General features: G+C 34.1%; 1 protein-coding gene across 1 annotated transcript in view; it reads right to left on the bottom strand.

Annotated features, from left to right (window-relative positions):
• LOC150104247 (uncharacterized) overlaps window positions 1-4,001 on the bottom strand; it is a 260,544-nt gene extending 256,543 nt beyond the window's left edge. Inside the window, exon 1 of the mRNA XM_090396434.1 lies at window positions 3,781-4,001. Coding sequence (XP_090252560.1) covers window positions 3,781-3,948 — 168 coding nt within the window. The 5' untranslated portion in view covers window positions 3,949-4,001. The remainder of the gene's footprint in view (window positions 1-3,780) is intronic.
• Between the last annotated feature and the right edge of the window lie 13,443 nt (window positions 4,002-17,444).

The raw sequence follows: 17,444 nt of genomic DNA, 5'->3' as shown, positions 1-17,444 counted from the left end.
TCATCATCCTAACACCTAAGATCCAGAGAAATGAAATGAAAAACACCAATCTCTATGACGATTAGCATGGAATGAATGATTCTTATCTAGCAGCTCAGCCTAGAAGGGATGGAATAGGAAAGCAACGTGTTTTCAATGTAGAAATGCTAGTATAATTGACAAGTAACACCCTGTTCAAACTTTTGAATTATGTAAAGACTAGTACAACAACTATTTCCTGAAGAATTGGCCTACGGTCTAGAGAAGATTAGAATAATCAGAAGCTTACTGAAGAAAACCCGTCACTCATAATATAAAATTTTGAATGATTTTAAAAGAAATATTTTCAATAGGCACTATATACCTCTTTAAAATATTCATGTGCTATATATTATATTCTTTTTTAAAAACAATATTGACATGTTTTAATAATGAAACTATGCTAAATCAGTCAGAACAGTGCTAAGCAAAAAAGGTATTGGCAAACATATCAAGTGATATATCAATTAATTACTCTAGACCAGCGTTTCCCAAATGGTGGGTCACAAAGGCTAAATGCCGGGTGGCCTAAAAAAAATCTCGAAAACCTAGGTGTTTCGTTTTTAGGTATTCTTTTTTCCATGAAACTCTAAAATACGAGTAAATAGCGTTTAATTGGGACTATCATCATCTTCCTTATACCCTCTTTTACCTTGCGGTGTCGAGGGTCCATTGATCATCGGACTTCACTCCATTTACAGGATAAGGTGGTCAGCCTTATGCACCGATGTATCCTATGGCTTGTAGTGTTGAGTTCTCAAGGCCAGTTTGCCTGCATTGCGGGATGAAAAACCCCAGAATAAACTGGGGAAAAAACCCTGCTGTCCACGCCCAAGACTGGCTAACTTGGCTATGGCTGAGGAAGATCCTTCAGCTCCTCACGTCGTCGACGGGAATCGAACCTAGGACACTCCTTCCCCAGGCATATGGTTGCGAAGCGCATAGCCACTAGGCTAACTGCGCAGAAGTAATTGGGACTAATGAATAAAGAATTTAATTAATAGAGATGAAAAATGCACTCCGTCCGCGTCACCATCTCACAGTCCGTTTGTTCTGAAAAGTAACTCTATGAACATTCAAATCTGTTTCATTTTACCTATTGATCATAAAAATTTTAGTGGGTCATGAAGATGAAGCATTAAAATAATTGGGCCATGGAAAAAAAAGTTTGGGAAACCTTGCTCTAGACTAAAAGATACAACTTTATAAACTTTACTCATTATCTGTCTGGTTTCTAAATATTTAACATATGTTTTTGACTTTCTATGACTGAATAAAAATTAAACAATTTAATCATTAATTTTTATATATATAATTTTAATCATATCAGATACATTGGTTTCTCATTTTTCAATTGAATCTGCACTTAAATAAAAGAGATAACTTAAAAACTATAATCTCTCAAAAATATGTTTGCCACAACACTGGCTCATAATTTAGCAACGTGATTCTTAATGATACTGGAAGTAATGATTGGGGTAGTGGATTAGCAAGTTTTTCATAAAAATGATAAATTGTGGAGCAGCAGGAATGATGTGGTGCATGTCAGCTGTTTTTCATTTTTCTGGTAACAAGAACCATCACATCCCACTGCATCTGTTATTATGTTACTAACCAGGAAGGGTTTTTTTTTTAATTAACAAAGAAGAGTGGATAAAAACCTTTCAGCCTTTTCTCAAGTATGCTTTCTTTTCAAGGCAAAACTAATTTTTACTACTTCATAACATCATTTGCTAGGTCCACATAGCAATTTCAACAAGTAACAGAAAAAAAATAAAATAAAAATCACAAAAGAGTAGTAAATAACAAAAAAACTTTAAATATGAATAAATGCTAAAATCAAACTGAAATACATTTCTGATAAAAATGTCATTTAAATGTATTACTGTTTTTAATAATTTAATTCATATGTTGTATGCCTACTAATAACAATATTTAAAGAATTTGAAATGCAACGTGTGCTTTGAATCCCATATCTTAAATCCCCTTTGTTAAATTCCCTCACTTTAACAATAACTCGATAAAGAAACTGGTTTGGGTAGCATTACTTCCCATAATGTTGTGCAACATACATGTTTGCAAATAAGTGTGCTTTGCATTACAGGAAAATGAAACAACTGATGTGAAATCAATTTACACACAAAGTGATCAAGCTTTCTATAAGAAAGTTTGATCACTTGAAAATGGGGGGGGGTATTAAAAACAAAGTAACAATTTTATTCCCAATGCTATTATATGATCATTTTGCGCAGAAAAAGCAGTTCTCATAATAAAATATTTAATAGAATGAATACAGCATAAAGAGAAATAATTAAATAGCAGGTTTAATCCTTTGAATATTTCACCTTTGTCTTACACAGCTATGATATAATGGAAAAAAATACTGAATCTTGAGGTAAATAATATGCCACTTTTTTTTTTAAGAAACGCAAATTAAAATATGAAATGAAGATTCATAAGTGAAAAACTGATTAATAATAATAAACTGTTATTATTATTAATAAAGTTTATTATTAATGACATTTTATTAATAATAAATAAACTGTTATTTATTATAGTAATAACAGTTACATGACTAGTACTTTTAATTAGTACTCGTCGTGAAATCTGTAATTAATTAATAATAAACGACGAGAGGCCTACAATTGCTCATACTTTTATTAAAAATATTTCTATCGCAAAAACAGGACGGCTAATTATTTGCTTACACTACCACGAATGTGACCTATAGCAATTTGCTTACCCAGAATTCCACTAAGCATCGCTTAATCTTTCTTGAATAATAACCTCGCATACATTTCGCATTTATATAAAATACACAACGTTTTATGTAAAATGTGATCAAAATTTGGAAGAAAATAGCAGCAAGCAAACTTATATCACATTACCTGAAGAAATTCGCATCATAATTAAACTACATTAAAACATATGAGATATTCATTAAAACAATAAATCATAATCGGACCACTCACGTCTTATTTCGTTTAAATACATTCAAAACAACAAAGTCATTCATTCATTCAATCCCTTCTACAAAGCTTTAACCTAAACAATTTTTAGTCGATAATAATATTCAAACATTTTCTGGGTTTGCGCATGGAACACCCAAAGAAACTTCTTCAGGTACTGCATTAATTTACTTAGAAAATAAAATAACGGAAAACCTACGATAATTATTTAATCGTGTAACGTATTATAATACAAGAAAACATATAGAGCCATTGGTGATAGCTATGAATTCAATCCTTTTGTTATCGGTTATTCGCTTGTGTTTAAAAAGATAACTCGCTGAATTAAAGCGCAAAGTATTTAAAATAGTCATCTACCCCAGAATGCATAAAAGCATATATATGTAATTTTCATCATTTATTCGATAAAGGTTATCTTAATGGAGCTCTGACAGTCAGGTCATTTATAGATCACAACATGGCGTCAAGTACGTAGCTTACTCAGAAGCAAAAATATTAGCTTGGCTACAGGGTACTGACGATAAACCACAACCAGCCGTTCGTGGAATATCTAACTAAATCACCAACCCTAATAAAAACAGTGTGTAAGAAATACTTCATATCTTAATTGCTATATTCATCACTACACTGAGTTTGATGATGAACGAAAAACATCATTCTATTTTTTCAAGTACTTATAAAACTAGAGCGGGACACCTTGAATAAGATAACGAGAGAAGCCAGGCTCGTACTAGACTGAGCTTAGCTCTACCTCGAGAGATATAGCACAACGCTAGCGAATCCATTCTCTTACCGAAACGCTGCTTTTCACAAGCTCGCCGTATGAGAATTCTGGACACGATCGGTCGGAACTTTCTTCCAGTGACAGATAAAAGCGGTGTGTTTGTTGTGCTCCTTTAGTCCTTTTCTCACGAATCAATTGTCGGGATGACACATTTTGAATTCTTCTACTTTCTGCCATCAGTCTGAGTAAATACAGGTTTACGGAAAGGGAAAAATTTCCCAAAATCTCTTTAAATGAATTTAAACATATCCCGCTTCCTCCGCCATATTTACACAATACCGGCAGAAGACGCATGCGTATATAGAACAAAATGTAGACTTATGGGATAGATGATGTATAATCGCGCGCTAAACAACACCACGTGGATGATGAATGTTTTGATATCTTTTAAAAGCAACGTTGAGTTGCACGTGTAAAATGTTTCCATCAGTGACACAGAAGCAGAAGCTAAAATAGCTTTGACTTTCTATGCGTTTTTAACAGTACCTTAATAACTGCTGGGAGCAAAAAAAGTGTTTTCTTACTGGCAATTTATTATTTCGTAATAGTTTCAAACAGCGATATTTATTTGATTTTCTAGTTTCCATGGTTTGACTTTCTTGAAAATTAATTTTCACTGTGAAATTTTTAAAGCTACTGAAAACAAATTATTATGATTTCTGAAATATGAAATATCATATTACCAAAACCCCCAAAAAACTTGTAAAGATCAAGTAAACGAGATTTCATAAACTGAATTTGGAAAACCAGAAAGAAAAGAGTAATTTTTTCCCAAAAAGTATACTGTCCAGGATCATATTAAGACTTTATAAAGGCGTGCATACGAAGCCCATCATATTGATTTTAATTTTAAAAAAATTGAAATTTTCATTTTCAAAATTAGATAAAATTGCTAAAAAAAAAAAGGTAAAATAAAGAGTAACTAGGGTTTGCAGTACTAAAGACGAAGATAATTCTTGAATAGCAGGCAACCTTAAAAAAGAAAATGATATCGGTAAACATCTAAATGGGGAATTAGACAACGAGAATTATTATGTGTCTATGGTCTAACATAACGTTCTATTTTATTTCGGAAATAAGTGGAGGAATTTTTTAGTTATTAGGGATGGCAGCTGATATAAAGACAAATGAAAAGTTGCTCCTTGGAGATTTTAAGCAGCTGAGTAGGAAATGAATACCAGTATTTCTCTACTACGATAGAGAAATATTTCGTGAGAATTTGGATAAAAGTGCACAGCTATGATAATTGTAAGCATCTGTAGGGTGTTGCTTCAGGACATGGACTATTAATCAAGTTCGTTCTCTCCCACATAAAGTTGGCACAAATTCACATGGAGAGAAGACATAAGAAATAAGAAAAAGTCTCATTGACTATGTTATTGTTAATGGTGAATAACTTCACGCTGGTTCAGGATACAAAATTATATTGGAAATTTGTAATAGGAAGTGATCATCATTTAGCTTTGAGCATGATAAAACTGAATATCATACTGAAATGAAAACTATTGAAGTTTTAAAAAGGAATCAAAATGGAGCATGAAGGTGGCAAAATGTTCTGGAGGGTATTTGAAAGCTTTAAAATGTAACGCATATATTAAAGGGAAGAATCAGTGATTATAAAGGGATACATGAAAACTGAGGGACGAGAGTTTTCTGGATGTCTGAAATAATTTGTTTGAAAGACTGTTAAATGAAACGATAAGCAATGACACAACAGTGGTAGAAAATTTTCAAGAAGAATGAGTCAGGAGTTGATATCAATACTTGAGATAGCAAAAAATTATCGAAAAAAAAAACTCAAAAAATATATTGAGTAGATAATACTCAACAGAAAACTCAAAAGGTATCTTGAATAGATAATACTCGATCAAAAACTCAAATATAGAGGTGAAAATGTTTTACATAGGTTAGGAAAAATCGTGGAATTGGGAAACTTATAGAAAAGTAAGCTGAGTTCAGGGCAAATAGAGCTTCCCAGGATTAGATCTTCGCTTTATAGATTTTATTTATTTATTCATATGGAGTTTCCTCCCTTTTCTTCCCCGCTCCTATTGGGGCGAGTTGAGCCCCCATCCTGGGGGTTAAGTATTTATTGCTGTAGATCCGTGTGTTCACGGGGCCGGTTTGCGGGATGAAAAACCACAGATAAACTGGAGAAAAAACCCTGCTGTCCACGCCCAAGACCGGCTATCTTGGCTATGGCTGAGGAAGATCCTTAAGCTCCTCACGTCTGCGACGGGAATCGAACCCAGGCCACTCCTTCCCCAGGCATATGATTGCTAAACGCACAGCCACTAGGCTAACCGCAATGACGCTTTATAGATATGAAAACGTGAATAAACAGAATTTGTATTTAAATTTTATACATCTGGAATAGGCATATCAAAAGGTTCTACTAGAAAAGCTTTTCAAAACGCCACAATTATATGATGTGAATGGGACATTGCTAGAGCAATATAACATAGTGTATATTTGAGTTGTAAGTCAGTAGTTAAGAGGGGGAGGGGGAACGAAAATAGGTTTGATGTAAAATCAATGATGAGACAACAGTGAACACTATTTTTGCTATTATTCATCATCTACATGGATCGCATTATGAAAGAAAATGGCACTAGTTCTGATATGCTAATCTCAATTTTTTAATTTATGCAGACGTTGTTGTACTCCTAAATAAAGCCAAAACAAGTCTGTAGGATTCACTAACTAAATTGAATAACTGCCAATTTGTTATGTAAATTAGCAATCTAAAGATCAAGATTATGAAAATAAGCAGAACATTGAAAACATCAGCTGCATCCTGAATGGGAAACCAATAAAACAAGTAAAGCACTTTACCTAGTCAGTCACAATTTTTGGTGAAGATGGCAAATTAAATATGCGAAAAAGAACAGAATAAGCAAAACTATTATTGTTGGAAGTCAACTGAATAAAACTGTATGAAATATCAGAGAAATTGGTCAAAACTCTAAACTATGAGAGTTCTGAAAAAAGAAAAATATGTGAACAGAGCTAATTTTAGAGATTTTTCAGTGTTTTTTTTACGAGCATACCAGGAAGAACATTGGATTTCTGACAGGTAAGAGAACAATTTGAATGGAAATTATCGATAGAAAGGTTTTTTTTTACAGCAGTTTATTATCTTTCAAAGAAATTACATGACTATAGTAGACATTTTGTTACATGTTATTACAATTATTATAATTAGGACAGTATAATATTATAATTAATGTTAAAATTAATGGAAATCATAACATGAACAATTTACGAGTTTTACGAGTTATGCAATTATTTCTGCATCTTATCATTTATATTTAATTTTCAATTTGCAGTTTATTTTAATTCAAAATCTATATTTGGTGCTTCTTCTTTCTTTTCTTTTCTTTTTTTTTTTTTTTTGTTAGCAGTAAGGTGAATATGTTAGCATTTAGCTGAATATGTTCATTTCACTTTTTTCACAATACATTTTTTTTAAATCGGTAATAAGTTTTTAATAACAATAACAATAAGATTCTTATTGATCTTCGAGAATAGTTACACTTTTTTAACACCATGATTTCATTGCTAAGTATTTCGTTTTTGTTACAGTAAGTAAAATTGATACATGCAATTATTATTAATAGTATTAAGGACAGTTTTTAATATTTATTCAATCTTCGTATTATTACAATTTATACGTTGCGCATATGTGCAAGCAAATACTTATATTCACATTGCTATTCAAAAGCCATAATCTTCAACATCATCTTACATGCATTGTATATTTTACGAGTATATACATCTAAGATATGGTTACATTATTTCGTCTTTACAGGGATTAAGTGTAAAATTCTGAATGTATTAATTTTTTTATAAATATACATTTCACAGAGAGAGAGATTATTATTATCATTCAGACTATTTACATTATATGGTTAACATTGCAGTCTCTTCGAAGAGTTCAGTGTTCAGTTTTAGCAAAGGTTGAGGTAAAGGAAAAGTTAATAATAATGATAGTAATAATGATAGTTAATATAGATAGTTAATAAAGATAGTTAAATGATAGTTAATAATGATAGTAATAATGTAAAATTTTCATCTAATACTCTCATTGTATTCTATACACCTCTTGAGGTTATTACACATCATGAATTTGATTATGATAAAGCTGCTTCAGTGAAATATATTTTTCAGAAGAAATTTTAATTACTAAAATAAAAAGCCAAAGTTCGGCGATGCAAAATCTTGTAAGCAAAGTGGATATTAGATCCAGCATTATTTCAAAGCCAAATGTAGAAACTATGAAAGTTAAGTTGACCAGAGAACTTACGGGGAGAAATTTTAATGTTTGAGACAAAACTTGATGTAAGAGCTTTTGCTGTTATGAAGATGTCGATAAACAATCGAATAATCAGTTCACGTTTATTTACATGCAAATACTACAAGACATAATTGGCTTGTAGCGTTTTTTTTTAATTATTATTATTATTATGTGACACCTCCGGGGAGTCCAAAGACTTATCGGGGGAGAGTGTGCCAACAGCATCGAACGATTGATCCCTTCCAACTACTAACCGCGCTCAAACTTGCTTAACTTTTTGCTGCGCCATTAGTAGCAGAGGCTCTATCAATCGACCAAACCTTTGCTGGCCTCTCAGTAGACTTATACAAGCAATACAGTAATGCTTAGTGTAGGCTAAGAATTATTTTAAAAAAAGATTTAAAAATGTTTACTATTTCTACTAAAATTTTTTTCTACTAAAAAAATTTCTACTAAAAATTTTTATTAAAAATCGAAAATACCAAAGGTGATTAAAATCTCTCCACAGAGTGGAGCTGTTATATGAGATACGAAATTTGTATCTAATATATGTTATATTAGATACAAAAAAAGAATCAAAAGAGATGCATACTCATTTTGTGAAATGCTCAGAAAAAATTTTATTGCAGTTGAATTAATGCACCTATAAGTAACAGTAACATTTACATTCTGGACATTCTCAAAACTTGAAATGAAGCGTTTTGCTGCAATCCAGCAACTGACTTTCAATTGAAATTATATTTTGCTCTGAGCTATCGACTCCAATGAATTATTTCGAGTAAGGTAGGTTACCTTTAGCAGAAACGATTTGATTGGAAATGGCTAGATTGGATTAGGTGCAACAGAAATTGTCAAAGTTTCTAAGCACATTTCAGTACCATGGAATTCCCTACTCGAGACATCTGATATGGACCTTTTACAAGCCCTGAAGTCTTGTAATAAATAGGATGGTGGTTTCCACCAAGCCACAAACATCATCTGTCACCTAAAAATATTCACATACATCCCTTTCCACAGTGGAATTCTGATCCATAGCATGTTGGTTGAAGTCCAGTACGCTATCCACCTGGCCAACCGGGTGACTAAGGTAGCTACATATTTTTCTTGTTATTATTATGACGTCATTGAACACCTCAAAGGAGTTCAATGACTCATCGCGGGAGAGCGCTACGCTCTATTCAACAGACGTCTGCACTAATTAGCATGCTACTGTCTGCATTCTACACCAGGGATATCCAACCTTAGGTAATCCGAGGGCCGCATTAGAAAAAAAAACAATTTCCGAGGGCCGCATCACAATGCATATCTAGTAATTTGGTGAGCAGCAGCGACATAACCTCGATAGCTGAACAAACGAACAACACTAATTGCGCACTAATCGCACGCTCCAGTTTCCCGTGAGCTCCCGGAGCATGCGGGTTGGAACAAAACAGTGTAAGAACGCTTCTTCGACACATCTAATATTTGAAAAACACGTGGGTATATTGTGATGTAAAACACCAAATAAAATTATCAACATCGAGATTATCGATTAATGATAGAATTAAAATATCTAATACGCATTCGATTCAAATTGTTATTTTATTTTTTGCTCGTGAAAATCAAAACTCACAAGCGGGCCGCACAAAATCGGCCGTATGCGGCCCGCGGACAGTGCTTTGGACAGCCCTGTTCTACACCGTAACACCATCCACCGCCGCCAATAGTATTTTCTGTTTGTAAATTGCATGTACGCTAGCCTCTGGAGGGATGAAAAACCCGAGTTTCCAGGAAAAAAAACCTGCTGCTTCCGAGTTTTTTCTCCCAGAAAGTCGAGTTTTTTTTGTCCAGCATACAAACATATCGGCCCTAGTATACAGGCAATTTACAGAGAAAAAAGGTTGGATATATCTATTTAATCTTGTGCCTCGTCGAGCTTTCATCTAATGACCATTTATCAATTTTGGCATTAAAGTGTATTACCACAAGGATTTTGAATTTTTTTTTCGTTGTATAATACCATTATGGAGGTTGGCAATTTCTTTTTCAGCCTGACTTTCAGTTTGTGCACTTTGCTACTGAAAGTATTCCTTTCAGTAGCAAAGTTATTTATATGGGTGGGTCTTGAAGAATTTCTGTCCGTTGCGCATGTTCTTTGTCATTTAGTCTTTGGAAATGGCTAAAGAATTAACTCTTCTGCCATTATTCCATTACGACTGAAAGTGATTTCCTATAAATAGATTGAAAAATAAGAAAAAAAAAAAACTGTTGATGATGTATGTAATATGGTTGAGCTTTGATAAATTCACTGTAGCAATTATTTTACTTATGCTGTATTACATTGGTCAACTCTTTAAACCTTGTCTGATTATCTCCTATAAATGAACTGTACTGAAATTGGTGATTCTATGGATAACTATGGGACTTTACAGGGGGTTCAGTAGTAGTAGTAGTAGTAATAATAATAATAAATAGGTCGTTTAAGGATAATGAGTAGGAAATTCACTTGATATGTAAGGAAAGTGTAGAGCCAACTAATAGATTACATGTAATGTCCGCTCCTCATATACTCATGGGGTACACTTTATTAGTGGCTACTTACCTGGAGACATTGAATGAAACAGGATGAACTGGCATTTGGTTTAAGCCAACAGAAGTTACAGTTTATTTTAGTTGGTTAAGACCCTTTAAGTTTCATTTTTGGAAGTTGAAGTATCACTCAGTTAAAGAAGGTCCCTGCTTTCTTTCCCTCAGCTACTGGAACTACCACAAATTCAAATAGTTGAGGATGAGCACAGTCAATATTAGATGCATCAATGGAAAAGAGGTGAAACTAGTAGCGCAGGAAAATATAATGGCAATTATATTTTCTTTACTGAAAAGACTTTACTAAAAAGAAGGAGACATATTAGACTATATTAGATTCTTGAAAATAAGACGTTCTGTTAAGGCAACAAAGATCAGTGTAACGGAAATACTACTACTAAGTTGTTTATTAGGTGCTGAAGAAGCTGTTTCGATGTTTGGTCTCCAGTTTCAAGTTCTTTCTAGGTTGAAGCGGTTCCACAAGTATGCTGCTAATAGCACATGGAGCCGGATCAAACAGTAACTCATAAGGAGGCTTCCTGATTAGCAAATAATTCATCTACTATATTTTTCCCGATTGTGGCTCGAAGACGTTTTGAGTATAGTGTGTATAGCAGTATGTAGTGGAGTGTGTTGAAAAAACTATGCATCGACAATATACTGATATCTGCTCCCTGTGGGCGTTATATTTAAGAAAATTTATCTCACAGGGCATGTTTCCATTACGTACATCGCTAAATAAAAGAAGTTTAAAAATATACAGTACCATTGCGGATTAGAAATAATCGCCCACAAAAATAGGTCAAATTTCATTAAAAAATATAAAATAAAATATAATAAAACATAACAAAAGTCCTTACAAAAAATCATATGTACTTTTCCAATATCCGTTTTGATGTGTTAAGAGAATAACATGCATCCGACCAAGCTTTTCTTAGAAAGCTTCAAATGGAAGAAACATCGACTTCTTTTCACTACAACTACATGAACTATATGTTTCCATCGACGCAAATATTTGCATCTATCACAGCTGATATTCATTGCAAGGAAATGCTGAATGTAGAACTTCCTCTTTACATAATATGTTCTATCTCACAATTTCCTTGTCGTATTTAGTTTCATTCATTTCCTGTTTTTACTGATCTCTATAAATTCAAATAATCCCAATCTCTTTATTTATTTCTGGAATTTGAGTCTGCAGAACAGTGAGGTCATCTTCCGAGGGGGACCTCTTCCTGGCTTCCCTTCTCTAAATTGCCTGATCGAATTGGAAACGATTCTCTTTGCTGTTAGGACAACATGAGCTATCAATCCATTAACTCCTAACATACAAAGACGTCTGTGACACGTCTTTTGTTTATTGCACCAAAATTGATTTTGAATTTTGGTTTCACATATAAATACAACCGAATATAGACGCTAGACAATCTTGTGCCTATTTCCTTTCAGCCGAGAAAAGTTGTCAATGGCGTGTATCGGCCATTTCGTTTGCGTGATTTGCTGGAATTTGATCCAGCAAATCACGCTCGCCCAAAAATTGGCAGAAAAAAGACCCCGCCTTCTGATTTTTAATTGGTACGTTAAGGGGTTAAGTAATGCTCATAATCCTCGTAATATCCTGGATTTTTTTTGTTGTTGTTATATTCATCTATCCTTCCATTATTTAGTAGATACCAGCTTTCCTCGTGATAACTTAGTCCACAACCTGCCTTTTCCGCGTCTCCAGTTTTATAGAATGTCTTCAACCAGCTAGTTTCGATTCATGTTTTTCTGAACTGAATGATACTAAATTGAAACGACTCAATTTAGTATCATTGTGTAGTCTAATGACCTCTTCTATTCTCTTGATCTGAACACGGGAAATAATCCTTAATAATTCTTGCTGGAATGAGAGATGACGTTCTTTATACTATCCAAACTGCGGCCGTTTGAGTGGTTTAGAGATCTCCACTCAGTATGATAATGCACAGAAAACTAAAACTTCGGCATCTGACAAGTCCCTCAAGTAAAAAAGCAACTTTAAAAAATTAACATCTCGAAACTTCGGTTTCTGCTCAAACATATCGAAACTTCACGTAACTTGCCAAGGCTACTGGGCGTAATTTCTACGCTTCTTCCTTTCTCTCTCATTCAGATAATTCCATTTTAATGCCATCCAAAATTCTTACCAACAGAAATCAGTCATTTCGTCCAACGGTTGTATACATTACCAAAAGATATTACCTTCCACGTTCCAAGATCAATAATAGCATGCAGCATACTATAACCAGCTGTGATCTTTCTCGGAAAGATATCAGAACAACTCTTAACAGCTTTGTATCCTCCAATAACCCCTTCTTGATACTCTACTTGGAAAGAAGTCAAAGGATACCCATGGGCAAGGTGCATCGTGTCATGTAACGAGTCACATGCTTGTAGCATTCCAAATCAGTGCAACTGTGTCCGGGTGAAATAGCTTCGAGAAGGGAACTCACTGAGTTTGAAAGGGGCATTGGATGCCATGTTGCACGCCTATCTGTTGGATAAATTGTTGACAAATTGAGCCATTCAAAATCAACAATCAGTGACACCATACTAAGATGGAAGCACAGGAAGTCAACTGCAATTGCTATCCGCAATCGACAACCCACCACACTCACTGAACGTGACTGTAGGGTGCTACGAAGGATAACATGAAAAACCGCTATTCGTCGACTGACACGTTGAATGCGGAGTTCCGGGCATCGACGGGAACACAAATCTGCACAAAAACATTCAGAACGAAGGCTCAGAACATGGTCTTCCATGGTAAAACGTAATATGCAAGGCTCGCATTATCCGAACCAACCTACAGAGTCGTCTTCAGTAGTGTAAAGAGTTAATGAATCAAGCAACATCCTCTGCCGAGCAAATGGCCAGGTGTGGGTGATGCCCGGTTAATGTCTCTTACCAGAGTGCGTAACCCCAACTATGAAATTCGGAGTGATGGTATGGTACTGTTTTTCCTGGTTTGGCCTCGGACCTTTGTTTGTGGTGCCACGAACATTGAACTCCGAGAAGTATTATGAAAATTCTGGACAATGCAATGCTTCCTACATTGTGGTGTTTCTATGGAAGTGACCATTGTCTCTTTTGGCAAGACAATGCACTATGTCATAAAGCTGCTGTTGTAACTATGTGGTTTGTGGACATGAACGTCACCACAATTGACTGGCCTCCACAGAGCCATGATCTTAACCTTAGTGCACATCTGTGGGATAAACTGGAGCGTAGAGTGAGGTCAAGAGACGTCCGCTTCACAATAGTCCAGGACCTCATTAGATGCTTTCAGAAAGATTGGTTCAAATTTACCATTTACTGCTGTCGTACACTTGTGGAAAGTATTCTCCATAGGATTGCTGCAGTCATCGCAGCGAAAGGAGATCCTTGACTACTTTCCAAGCAGTGTATATGTTATAATAATGGCTATGCATATCCTCCGTACAAGGTGTCATGCTCGTTTAGCTTCTACCCAACAGTGTGGAAGAAAGCCTGTATTCAGCCCATTTCGAAAAAAGTGACATAAATTAAGCCATCAGACTCTCATCCCGTTGCTCCCACCGCAATCCGCTCAAAAACAATGTAAAAGTATAACCTCTTCACAACCTGCAGGAACATAATAATTAGCTGATTATATTTACATAATTAACTGGATGTGACATAGAAGTGTTTCTTATTATCATTCTTTTGTCCTTTGCAACTGGGTTGCAAGTTTTTTTTTTCCTTCTGTTATCATAGTGAATGAGTTTTCCTTTTTCAAATTTTGCTGAAGTTTTACTTTCACCCACACTGTTGCCTCCTTACAATTAATGATCTTCTGTTATTAGCCTTAAATCCTATCCAACGTTTTGCTGAGGACACTGCACGCCATTCGTGTCCTACATTTTACAAATCTTTTCGTGTTCAAATAGTTTCATGACATTGATCTTCATATCATTTTCCACTGGAATGTGGACATTCCAGTGAAATTCGCTGCTACCTAAACACATTAAGACTTCTTATTTTCTTTACAAAAAAAAAAAAACTTACCTCACTTCCCTTAATTTTCATAATATTCAAATATTCAGTCAAGACCATGTTTCTCTTAATGGGCTGGATTACATTTTTAGCCTTTCCTCATACAATATACTCTATGCCAATAGCCTGTTCAGCCTCTAAAAAATCTTGGTGATCTCTTCCATTAAGATATTATTTGTCATTGTAGAACTCCTCACACTATATAAATTCGCTGGAATTTATATAGTGTGAGATGATGATAATGTATGGTTTTTGTTTCATTTAAGCAATGGTTCTTAATGATTTTAAATTTTCAATTGTTTGATCAAAATAATCATCATTGTCTTCTAGTCTTCAGTTACATACACAAGAAAATATTTTTGTATATAAGTATGTATGTGTACTCCAATAAACAAAAAAAATAATAGTTAAGTATGATGGTTAGACTTCAAGAGATTAAGTTTATAAATTCTTCTCTTTAAAATAAGTTTATCTTATTTTAACGTTACCTGAAATATAACATGCACTTCAAAAAAAAAAATTAAGAATATTTAATCAGAGAATTCTCAGAAAAATCTTAACAAATTAAGTTTTTTTAGGGCCACTATCAGATATAATTCTTTTCCGTGAATCATATCTCTTGAAATTTTCTTAACTCTGTCTTGGTTGCCATATGTGTACACTTCCAATTCTTGTGCTTTCACCTACATACAACATAAATTCTCGAATCGTCTATTCTGCTCCACCCTACATTGCATTAGAGTGTGTCATCTATTCGTACTGGTAGAGAATGTCTCCACATATGGTGGAGAAGCATCTATCGATATAATGCTACACGCTATTCAAGAAGGAGGATATTCATAACCTCCTTCTTGAATTGTTATACACACTATAACATAATATACATACAAATAGTATGTATGAATTATAAAGCCACCTTTATAAAGGTTCCTCACGTCTCATATGAGATTCGAATCCAGATTTTTCCAACCAAAAGAGTCTTCTCGTGATCGCTATTACAGTATGGCAGTGCTCTTCAATTCTCAGTGCATTTAAGAGAAGTGCAGTGGTTGGTACGTATTTCGCAAAGAACCTGTAAAAAATTTTGTTAACATATTAAGAGTAATTGTTGCAAAGAAGATCCCCCCCCCCCCATACATGGGGTAAAGTCGTCATACAAACTTAGGTAGGTGTGCACCGTTCATTGTACATTTTTTTTCTAAATATTAGTCTTCAATATGAAGAGATGAATATTTAAGAAAACTAAATGAGGCATTTTTTCCCATTCACTATGAATGTCAATAAATTCATAGGGGGGGGGGAATGTAAGAATATCGTTTGGAAGGATAAATGTAGATAAATGAGAATTATTTCGAAGTTTTAATTCAGACAATGAAACAAGGAACGAGTGTGTTGATAATCTATTTGGTAGTAAGTAGAATAGTGATATTACAGATCCTAATACAGACGAACTCTAAAATAGCGGTGAAGTATCTAAAGAAGAAATACAGAACAGAACAGAAGCCGAGTGTTCATTTTACTAAGGCTATCAATCAATTGGATTGTGCTAAGAATTTTGAAATTAAAATTCTAGACTTTGATTAATAGTAATCAAACACTCAATTAGCTTCAAAGACATTCAGAAAGTCTTTCCCCTAATGTGAGAACAGTGGTCCATTGCTCGGGGATCTGTGATTTGTAGAGGATAAAGAGCTGTCGAAGTGAAACACACCATCTGAAAGAAATTCATTCTCTTTCTATAGCCTTTGTTCAAAGGCTGTAGAAAAGTGATGAACAAGAAAACGCGCTGTGGAATGATTAGGCGGAATTCAAATAACAATTGATTAGGAGAATTGAGATGCTCCCATGTAGTGCGAAGGTCTAGTGTTCATGAATTTCTGATATTTTAGAAAGGCTCAACGAAACTGAACAATAAGTAATAGTAAGAATTTGTGGGATCGACTTGATATGGATTATTTTTCAAGCCATAAGATAAAAGACAATGGATATAAATCAAAGAGCAGATAAAGAGGGCTCAAGATAGGAACTAGCTGTTTAGCATAGTTATGAGAACCATTGAAAAGGTGTTACACCAGCATTAGTAGATATTTTAAGTATCCCCGATGTTAAAGATTTTTCTGTTCTCTCTGGCGAAAAATCACTGCAAGCAATTATAATAATATTATAATTATAATAAAATATAATAAGTGATTATGGAACACTTATTATATAAGAATATATTTATCATGATCATCGATATGGGAAATGAAAGCAGCATATTTATGCCAATAGATATTATCATTTTTAGTCATATATTTTCATTCAATCCGTTTTTTAGTACTATTTCAAGAAAAACTCCGGACACATACAGTAATTCATCATAGCATGGATTGGCAAAGTTGCAACCATTGGTTTTAGCAAGAGATACAACATAGTGAGATAGAAAGTTGATTAATATAGTAAAATGTCATACTTTTTTTCCCTTTTAGCGCTTTCGAAGTTTGATTTGTATATGATGATAACCTCTTTTTAGGATAAGAATTAGATTAAACATAGATCAAATATGGATATAGACGGAAAGCGAGTATTTTGTTTTACTCTAGATGCATTATATTTGATATTACAAACGACCATGGTAGACATTTTCAAGATTCAAGTACCAAAATAAATTCAGATCTGAATAGCGGTTCTTTGTTTTACTTAGAATCGATGTACAGGGTGTCCATAAGTTGTGGAACATGCCATAGACAAGATCCATCTTTGTAAAGCAACTGCATACGTTTTTTAACATCACCAG

This window comes from Typopeltis vanoorti, chromosome 8 (genome assembly GCF_054136105.1).
Source record: "Typopeltis vanoorti isolate ZY-2024b chromosome 8, IOZ_Tvanoo_1.0, whole genome shotgun sequence".
NCBI classification, from domain to species: domain Eukaryota; kingdom Metazoa; phylum Arthropoda; class Arachnida; order Uropygi; family Thelyphonidae; genus Typopeltis; species Typopeltis vanoorti.
This window is presented reverse-complemented; position numbering and strand designations above follow the sequence as displayed.